A 21,609-nucleotide genomic window follows, 5' to 3' on the forward strand; every position below is an offset into this window, starting at 1 on the left:
GCTGGGGCTTGGTCAGGAGCCTAAGGAGGCAGCCTCAAATTTTGTGGAAAAGTGTGCATTTGCTAACCTAGCCGGATCTTACAAAAAAACTGTTTGTGTTTTGTGAGGATTTTGAAAGGTGATGTTGCAGTCAATGGTCATCTTGACATCTCAGCCTGACTGCGCAGAGAAACACATTGACATATGGATGCAAATCTTCAAAGAATATATGGGCAGATCTGAAAGTGGTAGGTATATAGAATCATATCCAGTGCACAACAAGTTGATATTCATGAGCAGACCTATGCAGAAAGGTCAGGAGTGATTCCTGAACTTTAGCTCCACCACACAGCTGATCCCTTGGTGGAATCCACAAGTGACATGTGAGATACAGCCCAAGAATGAACAGCCAAATCTTCAACTTGTACTTGGTCCCTTAACCATATTGAAACATCTCCAATAACTCCAAAACCTTCATCTTCACATATCTTCATGTCTTTTTCAGCTTGGGACAAAGCAACAAACTTGCCCATTGTCTGGGAGAGATGCCAGTGAGATGTCAGCTTTTACCACACTAAAACCCCTATCTTCCATGTACAACATTTTGATGGTTGTATGTCACATTTATCTAAATATCATAATTGAAGAACATTTAACCTGGTGCCCTGAGCAAATAATTGTTGAAAGGGTAGAATATATGAAGGTTTTTTGAGCTGTATTTACTCAATTTCAAGATTTTGCTCTTGAACTTCAACTATGTATTAAGTAGGCCTAATATAGTGCACAAACAAGTTTTGGGAGGTAAATTGGTCAAAAGACAAATGTTGAACTGTTGAGGGAAGTGTTCAAAGTGCTTGAGTTACATGTATGTTTCACAACAAGTGAATTGTTTCACTGTAGGTACATGCATAGTGAACACAACTAAGCTGATCCAGATGAGGGCTTGGGCTATTTAGGCAGGCACTGCCACCACCACCACCACCAGCCTTACTGCTGCACCACACTGCCTTTCTCAATTCCTAGTTTTCTGGAGAAAGAAAAGCAAAGGGAAGCTGCAGACATAAATCAAAGAAGACTTCTCTGTGATTTGAACACATGACTGCCTATTTATCATACTAAGGCTGCCATTGCAATTGTATTCTTAACTATTGTGCCATGACACCATTGAAGTAGCAGGTAACTCTAGTCTATATAACCCACTTTTACAGGACTTAGTGAAATTTTTGTCAGTCACCCTGCAGCTATGGACACATTTTGTCCTCATCAGGAGATTCTGATGCTACAAGTTGAATATCAAGCCTACTTCTGTTTCATCAATCACATGTTAAAATACAGTACTTGCTATCATACATGTATTAACTAGTGTATCAATCAAGGGCATACTTGTGTCAAGGGTTTGAAGGGAAATTTTACTAAGTCCCACAAAGGTAGGTTATATAACTTGAAGTTACCTACTAGTTCAGCAGTGTCATAGTGCAATGTTAAGGTTACAATTACAACAGTATGGTTTTGGGCAGTTGTGTGTTCAAGTCCCAGAGAAGTCTTCTTTTGATTTATGTCCACAGCTTTTTTTTCCTTTCTCACACCTGCTCCGTATATTCTGCAGCAATGCCCATATATTCCACATTAAATATTCTAAATAGGCAAAATACAACCTTGCCTTGACTTGTGGTCTTGGCTGATCAGGCACAAGGCCTGGAAAACCTCAAAAGTCTGGCCAGAAGGTGACAATCTTCCTGATGTCCTCCATCTATCTGCTGTTGACTATAAAAGTTACAATTTACAAAATGTACAATTTAGAAGTAATTGGTGGATGAGCAAAATAAAACTCAATCAGTGGATTGAATCAATGACCCTTTTGACCACACTCAGTTGTCTATCCACTGCACCATCAAGCTGTCAAAATTAAAACAACATCATCTGTTAGGATTCATGCTCAGATAGGGGGAATAAGGCTCCAACTGTTTAGTTTACATAGACAGTTTAAACTGTATATACTGACTAGTTTACTGTATACGCATACACTTGGCTGTATATGGTTTACATATCATCTATAAACGGTTTATAACTATATATATTGTGGAATTTTATGATACGAGGGCGGGACATAATGCTCGTCGTCGCTCGCTTAAAAAGCGCATCAACGATGCGTTTTTAGCCGAGACACGATGACAAGCCATGTTCGCCAGCCCCTGAGTAGGCCGTGGGAACTGACACTTGGTGTTCGCGCGTGTTCGTCCTGGTCGCGCTGATCCTGCACCTTGCATCCATGGATTTACATTCTTCTATCCAAAAGGTCAGTTTGTTGATATGTAAGTGAATGTGACAGTACGCTGATTGGTTTTCTAGCTCCGTGCTATCATAAGGCATATAATGCAATCTGAATCGCGTCAAAGACGCTTTGAGGAGCTTGCTACTGGCCTGCATAATGATTTGGGCTGCCTCCTTGTTCGAGATACTCCTACTCGTGTACAAACCACTATTGTAATGATATCTAGAGCAATTCCGCTGCAAAAGGTTCGTGTGCACAGTTACCAGTATCAGTACAATCAAAGCTGACTGTAGATAGGCTGTAGATGAATGGGTGTCTAGGCACAAGGAGCTCGAAAACAATTACCTTAGTTGTGCGGAGTGGAACCACTTGAAGAGCTGGTGTGAGGGGATGGGCTTGCAGTAGCCATGTAGTGATTCAACTGTTTGGCTATGATAGCAGTGAAATACAGTTTGGTTGTTAGAATTTCTTCAGAATCGAGGGGGATAGAGACGCACCTCAAGAGATGAGGATTATGTAATGCGTGAAGCGATCTGAGACACAGCACATCTGGTCCAAAACTGAAGACACGCACCAAGCTCCTATTCAGCCAGCTAGTCCTACCCCTCTATTCCACTATGACGAATGCCGATGACGAATATCACTCTCGACAGACAGTTGTCGAGAGTATCTGTGAGCTTGCCAAGAAGCTACCGGACTCAATCGAAATCGCAGAGAAGACAGACAGAATATACACGGTGATGAAGAACTTACGTGGCAAGAACAACTGGCACACCTTCAACCGACGATTTGATGCCCTTTTTGCTCAAGATATTCTCGACAAGCATGGCCATTTCCCTGACATGCGGCGAGGACGGCACGGGATCGAGTATGTCGCCAGCTACATCCAGAACACTGCCCTTGACCTGCCGCACAACACACATGCAGCGCTGATGTTGAAGCTGCAACGTTTAGATAATGAGCTAAAGAGGTTATGGTAACACTCTACTGCTCAGTCAGCTGGAACAAGCTCACCAATTTTGATGAACAGCGGCACTGCCGATACGGTCCATGGTGAAGCGTCTGCCCAGCCCAAAACCCAGCTAGCCACTTCAAAGCCCCCAAGGGAAAAGCCCCAAGAAAAGGAGCGCACCGAGGAAGACTTGCTTCGAGAGTTCAAACAGGGTCACCTGGCTAGGGCACTGTATGGCCATGAACGTGCGTAGTTGCCCCTCTTCTCCACCCGATCTGCTATGAGCTGACATTACCTATAGAGACATTAATCAAGGACAATCGCAAGGACAAAACTTACCGCCCACCTGCTCGCAGTAATGACAACAGGAGTTCCGAGGAGAGCGATGAGTCTGATGATGAAGGAGGACTTGGGGTCACGATGAGGGCAAAGGGGGCATCAGTACGTTAACTACGCACTGAAGAACGACTTACATTACTCACCTGCACCTCGATTCTCCAGAAAGGTGCTCATAAACGCCTTCGTGTTGACTCGACCAGCTCCGAGCGCTCCGAGACATCCATAAGCATTGAAGAGGCCTCCTTGTCAGAGATGGCCAAGGTGTTGAGCTCAGCACCAAAGGAGACCATGCCAGCCGCAAAATCAACAGCAAAAGGAAAGCAAAAGGTCAGTACAGCCTTAACAACGCTACAAGATGGATGATGTACTTACCCAATCAGTCAAATACCAAGCAATCAAAGCGCCGCCGTCAGGATGCTGAGGTAGTGGAGGTAGTGGAGGGCGACTCAGAGCAATCTGATGGCAACTCTGCGTTGCGTGCCATGAAGGAACGCGAGGCAAAGGCACGACCAGAGGGATCCCGCGGGCCTGTAAACAAGTCGCTTGAGTTCTGGCATGGCCCAAAGGCTGTGCGCGCGAATGGGGAGAAGCGATGGGAATTTACTTGCAAGCTCTGCCGGAAGTGCGTGGTTATGGTTTTGTTTTGAGACTGTGGCTGACTGGGGACGTCTAGAATTCGGACGTTTGACCGCACTGTAGACTCGTCTGACTTTAGCAAGGAGCAGCCACGCCCGAAGTTAGGAAACCTTGCCACGCACCTGAACGTCCACGGTGCTGAGATTGCGCAGCTGCGAGAGAAGGAAAAGGATGGTGGGAACTCTGATGAGCTTCTCGCCAGTAGCTCAGGTTCAAAAGTGCTCGAACGTCAGCAAGCTATCATGGCTCGAATGCTCGATGACGGAAAAGTCAACCCGTCTCACTCGCCTTCGCAGCCTGGCTTCCATCGCAGGTTTACTGCATATATCCTCGAGAGTAACCACCCGTTGACCGCTGGCGAAGCCCCTGCACTACGGATTCTCTTCGAGTACATCAAATGCCCATTCAAACTCCCCTCTGACACCGCTGTGGGCAACTTCGTCTCACGGATTCACAAGCACCTTCAGGGTGCCATTACCAAGGAACTGGCGGTACGTCATTCTCGACAGATCATGTCAATCTCAATCACTCATCGTAATTTATGTTTACAGGCCTCTATACCCTATCGTATCGCCTATAGCACTGATAGTTGGACAAACCCTCAAATGATATACACGTTCTGTGCAACACTTGCAACGTGGATCGATGAGAAGTGGACTCTGCGTACACGGCTTATCGACTTTCGGCACCTTGCGATGGACGAGCATACAGGAAAGGGGCTAGCTAAGGCTTTCTGGGATGCCGCACGTAAGATTGGAAGCGTCAATAAGATAAGTCTACTCTGTCTTACGAAGAATTTGGTGGCTGACGTCCTCAGCACTTGATATCTATCACAATGGACAATGCCGCCGCAAATGATGTCTTTGCTGAAACCCTGACGGATTTACTCCATGATCGGTACCAAATCCCCTTCCACCCGGGCAATGGCCAGATTCGTTGCATAGCACATGTCATAAACCTGGTCGTTCAAGCGATACTCGCGTCACTCAAGATTGTCGATGATGAACCTGGTGATGTAGATTACTACGAAAAATTCAATAAGTATCTGCCTGTGGCCTTCGACCTCGCGATGGAGGATGAAGATCTCGAGGCGATTGAGGCAGAGGACTATGATGGGGATGAAGTGCAAGACCCGGATACCAGCTTCACAGCAGGCATCAAATCGCAGGCTAGAGATGAACCGTCCACTGCCAGCACTTCTGCGCTCGAGAAGGTAACGTGTATCCTGTGCTTTACGTACCTTAATGTAAATTGCTGAAGGATTACTCTTACTAGCTTCGCACAGTTGTTATCAAGATTGTGAGTTCGCCATCGCGGCGCCAACGTTTCCGCAATATTACTGCTCGTATATACCCCCCGGATCAAACTCTTGCCAATGGGCATCCACTTTGGCGATTGATGCCTATACGTGATGTTCGTACGCGATGGAACTCAACTCATGCGATGATGGGGCATGCTATAATCCTTATGAGGGTGATTTAACTATGTGCAACTTCTCACATCTCTATGCTGACGTTGTCTACAGGCCATTGAGCTATGGACGTGCGAGGTTCAGTTGAGGCACTTGGTTTTGACGGTGGAGGACTGGGATGAAATTATACTGCTCCATGGGCTCCTTGAGGTATGCTACGTGTTTTCCTTTCTCAAGCGTGGCAGTTAACAGTTTTTGGCTGCAGGAATTCACCGCAGATACACTGCTCGTATCGACTGAGAAGAGCCCCACCCTTCCATGGGTCCTACCTGCGTATCAAACGATGAAAGACCATCTTGATAAGTACATTTTAGATGAAGCCACATACTCGTACACTATCCGGGAGGCTGCATCAGCAGGAAAGGCTAAGCTCATGGACTACTACAATAAGGCAAGGCGGTGCCAGCATAACGTCATTGCGACAGGTGTGTATTTCTCATTAGTTCTCATTATCATCGCATATGATGCTGACTTGCAATAGCTTGTCACCCGTTCCTTCGTCTCCACGTCTTTGGCAAATTTGGTGACGACGAAAAGGATCGAGCAACACGCATTTTCGAACTTGTCTACCAGGTCTATCAAGAAGAACATATTCCCCAGGTTGCAGAGACCGTCCCCGAGCCTCCGCGTGTTGATCTAACCGACCGACTGGCTCAGATGGGCTATCACCCACTCCCAGTTCCACCACCGCCTCCTGCTCCGGCGCGTTCTGAGTTTGACCGATGGATTAGTGGTGAGGGTGGTTTTGGTGACATTTATCAACCGCTTGACTGGTGGAAGGTATGTGTTGACCCACTTGACTTAGATTACTCGCTGATAGCGCTGCTTAGGAACATGCAAACAAATTCCCTGTTATTTCGCGCATGGCACGTGCTTTTCTTGCTATTCCCGCCACCTCTGTTTCTGTGGAGCGTGTTTTCTCGGCCTCCCGCCACGTTTGCCGAGATTCGAGATCATCTCTGAAAGCTTCAACGATTACTTCGGTCATGTGTACTAAAAAGTGGCTTGAGGATGCCGATTTGTATTACGAGGCTATTGCCAAGCCTCGTTAGTATTATGTGAACAGTTTGTAAACAGTTTCTGTATGCAGTTTAGACAGTTTACAGCTGATTATGTTTAGGTTTATGCTTAGCCGTAAACATAAACTAAATAGTTGGAGCCTTAAGGGGGAAGCTGCTGATTATGCTTCTAGACAGAATTATATACACTTCTAGGAGCCTTCTCCTTGATAAATAATAGGGTGCCCACAGCATAGGATTTGGTTTGCTATTGAAGATCCAGCAGGAGCCTTCATATATTCTTGGAGCTTACATGTAGTCACTACTGCTGGATCTCAAATCCAACACTCCCCCTCAAACTTAGCCCATGCCTTACTCAGTTTTGCAAACACAAGTATTCCTGGCTGGCAATCTTGGTTTGAGTTTTCCATGGCAGCTATTCCCTTATCTTGTTTATTTTACACTTTTGCACATTTATTTTCACCTTGACATCACAACAACTGGACCTAATAAGGTTGTTGTACAGCCCCCTCTACACCCTCATAGTTAGAATTCATTTATCTTCAATCCACTCACTGCGGGTAATTCTTTTAATAACTTTTTTTAAAACTTCACCCTTCTTCTTCAGGTCTCTAAGTCCCCTGGATGACTCATCCACTTCCTAGCCCATTATTCTCTAGCACACTGTCATCCCTTGCTAAGTGTTCCTGGGCTTATTCTCCTGAGTTCTTTTTACCAAAATCCTGAGTCTTAAAGATAATGAATTCTTTCTACACACAATTCTCAGATATATGTGTGCTGACTTGATTTGTTATAGAAAGGAAAGAGTTCAGATGCATGCTCAGCTTGTTGGATCTAGGCCGCCTGTAGCAAATGGCACATTTTCTCCTGTATTAGAAATTCAAGTCCCCTAGTTGCAACTGTACATGGCATTCTGCTCCAGCATTGGTTCGTGGTATATATACTGATCATTTGTTATGAATATGCATATGCTAACTACACATATCAAGCTGATGACAAAACCCTCCCCTGGCAAATGTCATAGATCATTCCCTATCTCATAATCCGCTCAATTGTATCTGAGGGACTACACTGCTGGTTGCCATCTTTGCCCTGGATTTCTGTCCTGCTTGTATGATCAGTCCATTCCAAGTGCTGCCCCTCACCTGTTCATTGTTTGAATCCAACATCATGAACATGTCATAGGTACCAATCTGGACTGTCATGCTCTTTGTAACCTACAATATTGTATGTCAATAGTGACTTAATTTCACCCTGCACATGTAGAACCTCCCTGAGGATCTTCAATCCAACTTTAGCCAGGTTCCCATGCATTTTGCTGTCCCACTGTTTTATCTTCACAACCATGGAACTAACTGTCAGGCACAAACTCCCTCAACTTTGTTCATGGAGCCAGCCAGACTTGTGGTAAAAGAATCAAAACTAAATAGGCTCATATAAATGATGTCTTGACAAGTGTCCAAGAAATGGCCCCTGGTACATGCAAAGAGACACTTGATGTGCATTGAAACACATGAAATTGGTATGCCTTTTCAGCTGCATACTGTTATCTGAGTAAGCTAAGTCTTCAGTAGTAAAGTATCTCCCTGCTGAACTTGAGGAGGCCGTTGAACTGGCTGCAAAGCATCAAAACCTCCTCAGTGACTACTCATCCAACTTTAGCAACAGTCTTCACATTTTGTGGGAGCATATAATCAGTGACTGGGAGGACAATTGCACCAAGCCAAATCCATATAAGACTGAAATTTGTATGTACATTTCACTTTATGCAACTGCTGCATGCTTTAACATATTTTCTGTACAGGGGCAACCTTTGCAGATGTGAAACTGAATCTTGCTAACAAAAATGCACCCCTGTCAATGCAAGGACTACCCATTCACAAACGTAGCTTGTCAAGCTTCCTGAGCATGGGTCTCAAACTAGAGGACCAACAGTAATTTCATCCGCATATTTCAAGCCTTGATATTTATAACCTCTTCTATCCATGAGGTTGCTTGATGTGCTGGCAAAGATGTTCAACAGCAAAGCAACAAGCCAACAGCTTGTTGGACTGCAGGAGTGTTGTCATACACTGCAGAAATGCATTGGCTTCTGGCAGGAGATTCAGCAAGTTTACATGCCCTACATCACATCCTTCATTACATTCACATGTGAGACACCAAACCTGCCTGATGCATGCACACATCCTGTCTGAACCATCCAGAGTCAGAAGCTCTGTGATTACTGTGATTCCATGGCAGAATACACACCCATGTCAGGATGCACACTAATTTTTTTGAGACTCCCCTTGCACCAAACTGCCAGGCACATGTTATATCTGTGGGTAGTATAGCTTTGCTTCATAAATTCAGGGCTCATAAAAACTTTATGATCCAAAACTGTAGATTCAAAAAGCATAAATTGTGGTAATAAAGAAATTTTTTCTGTCTTGGATGGCTGTGTATGGCTTAGAGGGCATTGTTAAAGCAATAAGTAAAATGACCTATGAATGGAAGGTATATCACATTTACACTGAGCTTGGATCAGGGAGGATTGAGAGAATAGAACACATAAAAAAAAAAAAAAAAGGATGTAATATTCCGTAGGGAGCTTAGCCTGGATGATATCTAATCTTTCTTGGCTTATCAATGTGTGTGACATTAAATCTGGCGCACCAGACCTGCCAACCGGTGGTTGGCTGCAGCACCCAAACTTTGATACAGCTCTCCTTGTTTATGCACCTCCCCTCATTAACACAGGCCCCCTCATCAACACAGCCTTGACCCTCAATGCAGTCTCTGCTCTTGATGCAGTCTCCACCTTCAGCACAGCCTCTACCCTCAGCCCAGCCCTGGCTATCAACACCAGCCCCATCACAGCCTACCAAGAGTTCAGCCTGCACTATGCAAATGAACCTTGACTGGCAGAAGTGGTTCAACAAGCAGTTGCTTGTTGATGCTGAGTCAAGGGAGCAGGAGCGCAAGCAGCTTGCTTGTGATTGTGCAGGTTCTCAGGTTGTAGATGTTGTCGACACCAGGCCTGCCCAATATTGATGAGTCAACCCCCGTGAAATATTATAACCACATTAAGGCCACATGGAAGGCCTGTAGTGCAAGCCACAGGTTTACCATCAGCAATGGCAGCTTGCTTTTGTTCCGCACCAACAGAATGACAATCTGCCCTCACAAGAAAGAGTTCACCAGCGCTATCTCAACAGAAAGTCATACAGACCAAGCAGGGCATTTATACACTGAGCGCACAAGGGTGCAATTGAAGCTTGGGCTGGCCAAGCATGCACACCCTTCCTCCCCCTCAGTTACAGCCTCTAGCTTGTCCTCAAAATGCTCAAAGACCCTTTTGTTGCTGCTGACCCCGCCCATGCTTCCCCCTTCTCAGTCTGAGTCAGTGTTCTCTGGCAACTCCATTTTCTCACCAGACCCTCCGTGTACATGCCAGTGCATTGCAAGTTATGTGTCCAACACTGTCAGTCAGTGTTGGACACTAAAAATCTCACCTTTAGTCATTTTTGGTCAGTGTTTTTAGACACCGCATCTTGGCACCAGATGTAGAAGGAAGCTGGTAATGAAATAAGCTCCTATACATATGTACAGTATATTTAGGCATACTAAAGTCAATGTAAACATAGCTAGGACATCAATACATCAGCAGTTGTATCATCAAGAGTCGTACCTACACAGGTGTTGTCCTTTTCTAACATGTGAGGCTGCAAATCCATGTTCAAAAGCTCGTGCAGAGCAAGTTCTTCCTCAAACTGCTTTCTGACTCCTAAAGAATAAGTAGTAGCCCAGCTATCATTGCTGAAGTTAAACAGAGATGCAATCAGATTGGAAAATGTAATAGTAGAGCCTGATCTAACAGGCTCAGAGTTCATGTTACCTTCACAAACTTGCTCTACATGTTGCAGAGCAAGTGCCCAAAAATCATCTGTGGTCTCTGACACTGCAGCATCAATATTATCAGACAGGTTGTCAAAGTTGCCAGATTCTGAAGTGTTATCCAAGCTGTTGAGCTCAGTAAACAAGGGTGAGGTGTGGGCTTCATTGGTACTGTGAGAGGGCTTGGGAAAAGTGGAAGGTGGAGGGAAGTAGTTTTCTTGAGAATGCTTTTGCATGGATCAAAGTATGCACAGCTTCATCTTCATGTTGTGCTCTCTGTGCTCGTCTCAGACAAACATTTTGAGTTCAGCAAGTGCTTGGAGTGCCTCGGTCCCCAGGCTATTGCACATCTTTGTAAGAATTGTCCCAAATGTGCTAAAAAGGTGTTTACAAGATACAGAGTTTGTCACAATTGACAAAATGTGCTGAGCAAGTTTGGCAACAGAGAAAGCATCTGGGCCTTCAAATGAGATATCCATCCAGAGTAAAAGTGGGTCTGGAGTTATTTTCTAAAAAAAAACAATGAGTATATACTAGTCATCATATTAAGAGCAGCTTACCTTTCTCAATGCCTCAGTGAAGGCACAATTGGCACATTCATACAGAAACATAAATTTGCCCTCAGCTTGTAGATAAGCTCTCACATGAGTACCAAACCCAAGAGGAGCAGTGGTGCATGAGAAATATTGACAATATAGACACTCCAAGCATAAGGGCGGCCACAGATGAGAAAGGCTTGCAACCATAGAAGGGATTGAGGGCAATTGCAGCAATAAAGGCCTCCTGGTCAGATTTGGCCCAATGGGCTTTGTTACTTGCTATAATTGCCTCACAAGCCTTGTTATCAACAGGATTACTATCAATGGGCTGTCTATAAGACTTCACAAGGAAACCAAATGTAAGTAGAACTGTGTAGAGGCAATGAAATGCTGCTTGTGTGATATTAGCTGTGATTGCCAATGGTTCTAGATGCATGCTCAGTATTTATTGTACTACAGTAGAAGAGAAACATATGTTGTCACTGATGGCCAAAAAACATTTGAGCAATCCTGGATCAATTCTAGCATTGAAGTTGCTTTCTCCCTTGCTTTCTTATTGCCTGTGATAATGAATTTTCTCTTCTCTGGATGTGCAAGCTCAGCAGAAGATGATATGAATAAAGCAGGGCTTGAGGTCTCTGAGGCATCTGTATGCCATGAAGTGAGCTGCCCACTGAGATAAAACTGTGTGGATGACTGCAGTTGCAGACTCTCCATGGCTTTTCTGAAACTCCTCAATAAATGCAAGAACAATGATCTTGCTACAAAGCTGGGATATTAATCTGTTGGCTTGGTCTGTGTATACAAAAAGTTCTGAGTGTAACTTAAAGTAGTCACCCACAATGAGGTTTATCTATGAAATAAATGAGCACATGCCTCGGGAAATTAGATCTGCACTTACCTGGTGTGCGTATAATGATTGATTTCTTAATTCTGAGAAGCCTCTGAGCTTTGCAAGATTTGCCAGATGCATCAGTAACAACAGCAGTCACTGTGGAGCTCTAGGACTGCTTCACATCACTGATAAATCCCTTGAGAAGTTTGAGGAAGTTTTCAGCTGTCTTCCATTCCTTCAATACATCAGATACTTTGACTGCATATATTGAGATAGAATATTCAGTTAGATAAATGAGTATGATTAATCATAAAAGCCAGAAGATGGTGATTACTCAAGCCAGTCCAGTCATCTGCTTGTAATGTACATTTACTGTCCTTTTATCTTATTTTAGTAAAGAACCTAAGCCTGGGAAATATGTTGCTGAGCCATGGTATATTAAGATGGTAATTTTGCACCAGGAATAAAGTCATGACACAAAGTGTGCCACTTGGAATTATCAACCCAGCAGAAAACAAATCCTGCTGATGCTGTAAGATGTGCAAGATGTTTCTCAAAAAGCCGCTGCATAGATTGAGACCATCTTTGAACTGGCAGAGATGTTACATTAGGAGGACAAGATAATGTACAAGAAGCAAGAGCACTGGGCTGCTGAAGAGGATTGTAGAATGCAAGATATGGGCTGCCATGCAGCAGCATAGTTTCAGGAATGACAGAAGGAGGAGGAATGGTGGCTGGGGAAAACAAAGCAGGAGAGTTATAGCCTGAGCCTGATAGACCAAGGGCCAAAAGCATTGGAGAGCTTGGCTTGTAGGGGCAGAGTATGAAGTAGTGTCAATGCTGAGAGAATTATTGCCAGGCAGAGACATTGAAGGAGTGGGAGGTGCAGTTCCTGGGATGTTAAACTTCAAAGATCCATTGCCACTAGCAGCCATAAATTGCTGAGGCAGATATTGTGCTAATAAAACCATCAATTATACACAAGGCTGTAAAGCATTGACTGACCTGCACTTGACATACAAGCCTGGTGCTGCAAGCTTGTACCTGCTGCTGCTGCATGTTGAGACATTTGCTGAGCCCTCCTTCTGTTTGGAGAAGCAGCTGCAGCACTATAAGTACCAGTGGTTTTTCCCTCAGCCCTTATGATAATATCTGCAGGCCAAAGCTTGCAATATCTCAAGTGGTTCAGCACCTGCTTAGGCCTGTGCTGAACCCAAGGATGGCCAGTGCTCTCCTCAACCCAAACTATATTATACATTGAATTAGGAACACTTTCTGAGAGAATATACCAAGTATTTACAAGCCTCCTGTGTTTCTGAAACTGTTTGCACATGAGCTCTGATGCCTGCAGTAATTTTGCTGCTGTCTTCCACTTGTGCATTGGCAGTCAATTTATGCATACATTGAATGCAGAATATCTTCAGTTTTCCTGAATGATGCAAGCCAGCTTGTTTTCCATTGACCCAACCATAGTGAGTAACAAAGTAATCTAGTCACCATAGAGTGTTTGGATGCTTAGGCATGAATAGCAAGCAATGGGGAGGTTTGTTCTTGCAGCTGGTTTGTCTCAAAGTAGCTAGTTTATATATCTGCTTGGATTTCTGTTTCTCTATGTTTTTCCTGATCTTAAGTTGACCTCAACAGTAAACATCATGGCACTGAACATCATTCAACATCATTGGAGACATGGCAATGTTCAAGTACTTCATTCATTCTGATCATATGTGCACCATTAATCAAACACCAATGAGTTCATGAATTTATAACATTTCCTTATTATCTCCATGATTATACATGAATGTTCATGTACTTAATATAATACTTGAGCATCTGAGGCATGAGTTATAGCATTTACACTACTCCAGCCACACTTGAATTTTGTTTTTTTTCTTCTTGTGCAACTAATTTAATTGGGTGTGTGACATTTGCAATCCAAGGAGGGTGAAGATTTGAGTGATGGATGAGAACCGTGAGGCAAGGTCATGGCTCTATGATATAATATTTATGATAAACACAAGACAAACAAGCCTGGTTGAGCTTGGTTGAGCCTACCAACATGAGCAGCACCTTCCCCTTATAGACATACCCCTGATTATCCTCCCTTGCACATGATTTACTTCTATTCACGGTATGAAAATGTAAGGTACAGCTATTACCAAAAGTCACTTGATGTCATGACTTTTGTGACTGACACTGATAGTCACTAACTTTGAAAAGTGAATGATTTTCAAAGTCAGTGACTGCAAACTACTGGTGCATGCTCACCAAGCACAGCTGAGCAGATGATCTCCCTTGCTCTCCTTGGTGGCCCTTTTCCCCCTCATGCAGGCAGTGCTGGTGACCCCCTCAGGCTCTCTCTTGCGAATGTGTCAACTGGCAGCCAGAGCAGCTTGCCTTCTCCATCAAATGAATGATATTTATAAGGTTGTATCATTGCAAGTGTACTACAAATGTCTCTATGTGTTGTTGTGGTTGAAAGGAGTATACGTTGGGCTCATGTTTCCAACTTTTCAAGGTTGCCATTGTGTTAATGTTGCAGAGGTGAACCATCTCATCTAAAAAGAAATTACACCTTATCAGCAGCATCTCCCATACCATAGAATGAAAACTCCCCAACCAAACATTAGTCTGCTCTGCAATGGAAGTGTTGAACCACCACCCTGTACCATCATCCAACTTCAACTCAGGGAAAGCTGCCAGATTGCAGTACTGCTGGCAGAAATTGTGCATTGTCTTGTGCTTGTTGAGCAAGCACCAGATGTCAATAGACATGCTGACGGGCCTCCGCCATGGATCACCTGACTTCAAGACTTGCTGCTTGGCCTTGCATGTCATATAATAGACAAAGTGATCGGGTTTGGTCACCTCTGGGACCAAGAAGCTCACCTTCATTATTTTCTAGATTTATCCATCAGTAATAAGTAGTAAAACAAATAAACCACTCACAAGAACATTTGATATGGCCTCAGCACTGGTGCCGCAGGGACGGACAAGTGTCACTTTGCAGCATATTGGACAACGGGCCAGTTGGATCCATTGGTGTTTGGTTGTTTTTGCTGGACAGACAGGGGGAAGGAGGTTGTGGGGAGCTGGTGCCAAGCCTGCACCTCTGCTCATATGAACAATGTTAGTCCAATTGCTGTCAAGGCGGATGATGGTCAGCTAAAGTCCATCAAGAGCAAGGGCTGCTGGCTGGGTCCCTTCAACTGTTTTGGGCAGTGTACGCATATATGAGTGTTGTCTAGCATGTTAACAATGTTGTAAGACACACCAACATTTGCAGGTGCAGAGTCAACGTGTTGAATGACCATGCCTTGATCATCAACTTGAAACCACTCATCGGCTTCATTGTTAACACCACCAATGTTCTCCTCATTGAACTGTGGGTTGGATGTCCTTGCACACTTGAGATGGCTGGAGAGGACAAACATCAACCAGCCATAGTCATCTCTTTTTCTCTCCATCACCTGGTGTGTTAGATCAGTGCAGGTCTTCTTTGTCATGGGTGTTGGGACAATGGGCTGGTTGCAAGTGTTAACTGTGCAAATATTCTGTAGCATTGTAGCATGGCCCAAGCAGTGGTGGTTGCAAGGCTTTGTGAGTGGGTATGGACAAGGATGTCCAATTGTCATGCCGTTGCATACAATTGGCTGATGTTTTTCTGCAAAAACATGAGAGCCACTCACAAAGGATAAAATGAATGAATGGCTTACTGGTTATGGTCTCACTGGTACTCTCATTTGTCTCCTCCCATGTTCACATACACCCCTTGCAGCAGTAACACCCTTGTCCTGACCGTACTCTATGATGTGGAGATTGCATTGGTGCATGGCAGCATTGAAGTGAACAGCCTGCTTGCCATCATGAGAAACAATGAATGGCTGATGGTAGGTGTGCACATCACAAAGCAGTGCTTGGATTGTGAATGCTGTCCAGACATGGTTGACAGTGAGGCAAGGAGAGAAGGGCAGGGTGCAATGAACTGCACAGTTTCTAGGGGGGTAAAGTAATGGACTGAGTGCCATTCAACTTGATGAGCAAACACCACCTCATATAGCTTCATGCAGCTAGTAGCTGCAGCCCTGTAGTATGCCCATACTTGTAAGGCGTAGAGATGACATAAATGAATGTGTACTTACGCACTGATGAGCATCTCCTGAGTCCACAGGTTTGCAAGGTGTGCATCAACGTAGTCATGCTCACCAACCTGATAATACTGAAAAGGATACCTGGTCTGGATCTGATCATAGTAAATGTGGAATGCCTGGTCCTGGGGATGCATCAGCTTTGGAATGTAGTAGTTGCTGCAGTTAATTTGTGCCACATCTTATCAACAGTGAGATATGATACAAGACAAGCAGAGGGAGCATACCTCTACAAATAAGGTGAATAACCTTAGCCCATTGAACACTAGCATGGATTGTAAATGTCAAATACTTCTTCGCCAACCCTAGTGTTGGTATCTCTAATTTTCTGCTGGCAGGTACAGTTGGTTGCATGTCCATTTATCTTGGCTGATAGCAACATACTTGTATCAAGCTCAGGAGAGGCACTGGTGTCCAACAGTGAGCAAGTAGTATTGATAAAGACGAAATACAAGGGTATTAACCTGGTGTCCAACAGTGAGCAAGTAAGGAGACGCTCTGTGGACACCAGGGTTATATAGGTGAAAAGAAATAAGGTTTGGGAACTGTACAGTAGCTCGGAGTTCTCCATAGCAAGCCAAAGGGTAGAGAAAAGCGAAATAGGGGCAAAGTTGCGAGATACTGGAATAGGAAGGTGGTGAAGGTATAAACAAGACACAAGTAGAAGTATACCTCAACACACAATAGCTGAGTGGTTGCAGCGCTCTGGGCACTACCAAAAGGCTGTAGGTTCAACTCACACAACAGGCAAGTTTGACCTCTTTTTACCCAAGTGTCCTGGAATGCTGGAAAGTGTACCAAGGCCACTGGGCTGCTGTGCCAAGGGCATAGGAGCGATGCAGAGGGCGCACTCTGACACTCCCCCCTGAACCAGCAGCTCTGGCAGACTCGCTCCCCCCCAATGCCTCAAGTCCCATCAGATGAGAGAAGCGCTGCACCTTGGCCACAGGGTTGCCTTGGTCAGGAGATCAGCCACCATGTGGTCAGTGCCTACATGGACAGGCTCAATGAGCCCAGACTCGACTTGATCCCTCAGCCAGTAGAAGCACAGATCCAGCTGCTTCATCCTCCCATGGTGCTCAGGGTTCTTGGCCACAGAGATAGCACTCTGGTTGTCAATCTGCAGCTTCGAAGGGCCAGAGACAGGCAGCCCAATCTCAGCAAGCAGCTTGCGCATCCAGAGCAGCTCCTTGCCAGCCTCCACAGCAGACATGAACTCGGCCTCAGTGGTAGACAGTGCAACCACACTCTGAAGCTTCGAGCTCCAGGAGACAGCACCCCTACCCACTCGAACGAGGTAAGAACCAGTAGAGCGTCCTGAGTCCTTGCAGCCACCATGATCAGCGTCAGAGAAGGTGGTGAAAAGGTCAGGAGAGTGGGGGTCAGGGCCAAGGACAAGGGCATAGTCGAGAGAGCCTCGAAGGTAGCGTATGAGGTGCTTGACAGCAGCCCAGTGCTTGGGGCCAGGGTTCTTGGTGAAGCGAGCAAGGACAGAGGTGGAGAAAGCAATGTCAGGGCGAGTGGTGGAGGCGAGATAGGCTAGGGCGCCCACAGCAGCAGAATAGGGCGCAGAGCGCATGAAAGCGACGTCTTCAGCGCTCCTGGGCTCAAACTCCTTGCTGAGGTGAAGGCCAGGCTCCATAGGCGTCAGGACAGCGTTGCAGGAGCCCATACCAAAGCGTTCGAGCACATCCTGAGTGTAGTGATGCTGGGAGAGAGTGATGGTGCGCTGAGAGCGGTCCCTGTCAATCTTGATGCCTAGCAGCTGAGTGGTGGGGCCAAGATGAAGCGCTGAGACAGCTCGGCGACGCAGCGATCCAGCTCTGCTTCAGACGACGAAGCGAGCGTCATGTCATCCACAAAACTGGGATCAGCACCTGCATACCTCCCCTGGTGAACACATAGAGTGCACACCCTGCTTGGTCCCATAGAGAGGGCGCTTCAGCAGGCATACCTGGTCCTTGCCACCGATGTGAAAGCCCTTTGGCTGACGCATGTAGAGCGTGACATCCATGTCCCCTTGCAAGTACGCATTGGAGATGTCGACAGAGCGAAGGTGGAGGTCATGGATGGCTATTGGCTATTGCACCTGCCATTTTCGTGCTGCCCTTGCAAGGAGTGCAAGAATTGCTGGGGAAAGGAGATGCAAAAAGAGCAAGTGCAAGATGGCATTGAGTCAGTGGATGGACTAAGGTGAGTCCTGGCAACCCAATATCATATCTGCTGCACTAGTGGCATTTGCAGGTTCAGCCATAAATGAAGGCCATCATGCAAACAGCACTGGTGTGCTACAGAGGGCAGCAACAGCATAGACACCCACTATGCCATGGTTGGTGCACTCACCAAAGCAGTCACTAATGGACTAGTGACAGTAGTCTCCTCCCATGTAGCACAACTCAAGGTGAGAGCAATACATCTTCATTGAGCTCTAGTCTAGAGAAACAGTGGCCTGGCTTTGGACAATTGAAGCCAGACAACGGCTTGACTCTCACAGGCTCAGTGAGGCAGAGGGTGCACATGTACCCACTCTTTGTACACCTCATCCTGGTCAACTTCAAACCAGATGACCCCTCTGCACTGTGAGAGTGCAAGGACGACAACAGCTTACAAGAGGGGACCATCAACTCAGCATGATGGGCCAAGAAGGTGGGAAAGCACACAGAAGGACAAGGTGTAGCCTGTGCCATATTCAAATGCCTTATAATGGTAGTAGTAGACATGTTCATTCAAGATGGCATGGTACTCATGCACCAGAAACTCTGGCCCTGGAAAAATCATAAGGCGATTAAATGCGCCAAGTGCCAGCAAATGGGGTCACATCACAGCACACCTGCAGACACTGATAGATGCTCACAAGGTAAGAAGGTGTGCTGTGTCTCATGCAAAAGCAATATACTCAAGTTTGGACTGCTCATGTCCCAAATTCTTGATACAGTACGCACATATGGATGCTCACAACCTGGAGAACACCCTTCCCTATTATGGAGTGCCAGAGGCAGCAAACTCACTTGCTGCTGCCCCACCACTGCTGACTACCTAGTCAACACCTGAATTGGGAGGTAAAGATGGGCACAAAGCAACCACAGAGGATGTGGCTATTCTGACCTCCCCCTCAGCATCAGGTGCCCTTGAAGAACTCCCCACTCAGGTGGAAGGGTTTCCTCTCCCACTCTGCACCCCAGCCATCAATTCCACCACAAACAGCCCTGCTACAACAACCAACAGCACATCAACACCAGCACTGCAGCCAGCTACTCCTACCTCACATGCCCATAGCACATCCACCAACATTCCATCCCAAGCCTATGCACAATATGCTGCAGCCCCCACTCCCCTTCCTGCATGTCCCCAAGGTGTACCAGACAATTGGTGTCTCTGCCACAGCTGCAGCTTGCAGCCACATGTCCTCCTCATTTGACCCTTTCAAATGAATGAAACACCCATACACGTTATTGTAGCCCTGACTACTGAACTTGGTGCTCTTCCCCCTCCATCTGTGATAGTAACTGATGGTGAATTTCAGCAGCAAGTCATGGTAATAGTGGCAGCCATACAGAAGGTAATTGGGCAGTTGGTGCCATACACAAAGCAGAGAACAAAAGAACTCATGGGGATGAAAAAGTGGAAGAACAAGATGAGTTGTGCTCACAATGAGCTTAACACTGCAACCCCATTCATGAAGAGTTTATACAGGTCTGCAAAAACTACGCATCAGCCATCCAGCGAGCTGAGAAGGATCACTGGAATGACTGACTGAAGATCACCAATGCAGATTCAATGTAAACAGCGGATGAAACAAAGGCTACAGCACTGACAGAGACATTCTTTCCTCCACCACCACATGTCTCATCAGTCCCAACAGGTCACAACTACAATGCTCTGCTGGCCCTGTTTAGGAAATTCACCCATGAAGATCTGGCATGCATAATTGCTGGCCTTGACCTCTACAAGACCATCAGCCCTGACGGCATACCAAACACTGTCTACATCAGATGCCAGGCCACACTCATTCCACATCTCCTCCCAATCTTCAATGCTGCTGTTGTCTCAGGGTTCTACTATGACCCATGGTGGCTGTTTACTATAGTAGTGCCCCAAAACTCAGCAAACTGGATTATGTGGTACCAGAAGCATACCGCCCCATTGTATTAGTCAACACAATGGCTAAAATCCTAACTGCCCTGGTCATAGAACAAACCTTGAGGCTACTGGAGGAATAACTTACTGCCAGAGATGGCATTCAGCAGAAGACTGGGAAGATGCACTACAGACATGCTCAACATTCTCAAGGCAGCCATCTAGAATGCCTGGAGATCACATAAGGTGGTATCAGCCCTATATCTCAATATTGAGGGGGCATTCCCTAATGCGGTGAGCAACATGTTACTACACAAAATGAAATTGATGCGCATCCCAGCCAAAATTGTAAGATTTGCATTGCTAATGCTTATGGGACACTGAATGTGTCTGCACTTTGATGACTACACTTTGGAGGACAGGATGAAGCGAATGGTGGAGAGGCGGACAGTGGGAGCGAAGACCTCGAGGTAGTCGAAGCCAGGACGCTGGGAGAAGCCTTGGGCAACCACTCGAGCCTACGCTCTATGGACCCATCAGCATTGCGCTTCAGCTTGAACACCCACCGACTTCCTATAGCCTTCTCCCCAGGAGGGAGAGTCACCACCTCCCAGGTCCCATTGGTCCAGTGAGCGCCCATCTCGTCTACACAGGCGTCATACCAGAGGGGATCCTGAGCAACAGCCTCAGCATAGGTCCTGGGCTCCTTGTAGGAATCACCCTGGAGCGCCAGTTCCCTGCCATAGGCCTCCCCATGCACAGCTAGTGCAGTGTCCGCGTCGTCCTCTTCCTCACTGTCTGGGACCACCTCCACCTGCTCATCAACAGGGACAAGCGGTTTGGCAGGCCCAGCAGGTGCAGGCCCAGCAGGGTACAAGCGAGGCTTGTCCAGCTTCCACCACTGAGTGGTAGCAGTCCTATCCCTGGCAGAACAACGTGTAGGGGCTTGAGGCGCAGGGACAGAGCGAGCACGGCAAGGAGGAGTACTGGGGCGATCTGGAGGGGCTTGGCCCTCATCAGCATCACCAGGAGGCGAAGGAGAACGCGAAGGCGGTGGAGGAGGCGTTGGGGCACGGTTGTGAGCACCTGGGACGTCCTGGGGACGCTCCTGAGGCGCAGGCGGCGCAGGTGGAGCACCATTCTCCCCCCCATGGCCCAATGGCTCATCAAGCTCATCAGGAACATATACACCCACAGGGGGTGCAGGGGAAGGTGGTGGGTTGCTCCTAGGCCTAGAGAGGCCAGGGAAGTAGTGCTCATCAAAGTCAGCACACTCTGAGATGACAGTGCGCTTAGTGGTGGGGTTGTGACGCACTTTTCCACATGGGAGCCCAGAGAGCGACGCTTATCCCTCTGCACATGCACATAGGCAGTCCAGCCCCAGACGCGGAGGTGGGAGATGTCAGGCTTGCGCCCATGCCACAGCTGGTAGGGCGTGCCCTCAGGGACTGCCTCAGTGGGCAAGCGGT

The 21,609-nt window shown here is 46.4% G+C and overlaps 7 protein-coding genes across 7 annotated transcripts; 3 read left to right on the plus strand and 4 right to left on the minus strand.

Annotated features, from left to right (window-relative positions):
- Window positions 1-2,248: 2,248 nt before the first annotated feature.
- Window positions 2,249-5,889, plus strand: CONPUDRAFT_71621 (uncharacterized protein; the record flags this gene model as incomplete). The annotated part of the gene is made up of 13 exons (XM_007768259.1): window positions 2,249-2,275; window positions 2,329-2,496; window positions 2,549-2,631; window positions 2,796-3,227; window positions 3,282-3,448; window positions 3,505-3,644; window positions 3,705-3,869; window positions 3,923-4,164; window positions 4,216-4,669; window positions 4,730-4,925; window positions 5,150-5,391; window positions 5,704-5,799; window positions 5,842-5,889. The coding sequence occupies 13 exons, from the start codon at window positions 2,249-2,251 to the stop codon at window positions 5,887-5,889; spliced, it is 2,460 nt and encodes an 819-aa protein (XP_007766449.1).
- Window positions 5,890-6,482: 593 nt separating this feature from the next.
- On the plus strand, window positions 6,483-6,701 carry CONPUDRAFT_52150 (uncharacterized protein; the record flags this gene model as incomplete). The annotated part of the gene is made up of 1 exon (XM_007768134.1): window positions 6,483-6,701. A coding segment is annotated over one exon (219 nt), but the record flags the coding sequence as incomplete, so codon positions are not given.
- Window positions 6,702-12,356: 5,655 nt separating this feature from the next.
- CONPUDRAFT_53103 (uncharacterized protein) lies at window positions 12,357-12,617 on the minus strand (the record flags this gene model as incomplete). Its single annotated transcript, XM_007768203.1, has 1 exon — window positions 12,357-12,617. The coding sequence occupies one exon, from the start codon at window positions 12,615-12,617 to the stop codon at window positions 12,357-12,359; it is 261 nt and encodes an 86-aa protein (XP_007766393.1).
- A 1,731-nt stretch (window positions 12,618-14,348) lies between these two features.
- CONPUDRAFT_53432 (uncharacterized protein) lies at window positions 14,349-14,810 on the minus strand (the record flags this gene model as incomplete). The annotated part of the gene is made up of 1 exon (XM_007768223.1): window positions 14,349-14,810. The coding sequence occupies one exon, from the start codon at window positions 14,808-14,810 to the stop codon at window positions 14,349-14,351; it is 462 nt and encodes a 153-aa protein (XP_007766413.1).
- Window positions 14,811-14,914: 104 nt separating this feature from the next.
- On the minus strand, window positions 14,915-15,748 carry CONPUDRAFT_71622 (uncharacterized protein; the record flags this gene model as incomplete). Its single annotated transcript, XM_007768260.1, has 4 exons — window positions 14,915-15,027; window positions 15,190-15,332; window positions 15,563-15,579; window positions 15,683-15,748. 4 exons carry the CDS (start codon window positions 15,746-15,748, stop codon window positions 14,915-14,917), a joined length of 339 nt encoding a protein of 112 aa, XP_007766450.1.
- A 2,641-nt stretch (window positions 15,749-18,389) lies between these two features.
- CONPUDRAFT_71623 (uncharacterized protein) lies at window positions 18,390-20,215 on the plus strand (the record flags this gene model as incomplete). Its single annotated transcript, XM_007768261.1, has 6 exons — window positions 18,390-18,464; window positions 18,509-18,642; window positions 18,818-18,920; window positions 19,104-19,416; window positions 19,522-19,756; window positions 19,960-20,215. The coding sequence occupies 6 exons, from the start codon at window positions 18,390-18,392 to the stop codon at window positions 20,213-20,215; spliced, it is 1,116 nt and encodes a 371-aa protein (XP_007766451.1).
- A 295-nt stretch (window positions 20,216-20,510) lies between these two features.
- Window positions 20,511-21,592, minus strand: CONPUDRAFT_152019 (uncharacterized protein; the record flags this gene model as incomplete). The annotated part of the gene is made up of 2 exons (XM_007768679.1): window positions 20,511-21,372; window positions 21,456-21,592. Coding segments are annotated over 2 exons (999 nt in total), but the record flags the coding sequence as incomplete, so codon positions are not given.
- Window positions 21,593-21,609: the final 17 nt, after the last annotated feature.

The sequence above is a fragment of the Coniophora puteana genome (assembly GCF_000271625.1).
Source record: "Coniophora puteana RWD-64-598 SS2 unplaced genomic scaffold CONPUscaffold_4, whole genome shotgun sequence".
In the NCBI taxonomy this organism is placed as follows: domain Eukaryota; kingdom Fungi; phylum Basidiomycota; class Agaricomycetes; order Boletales; family Coniophoraceae; genus Coniophora; species Coniophora puteana.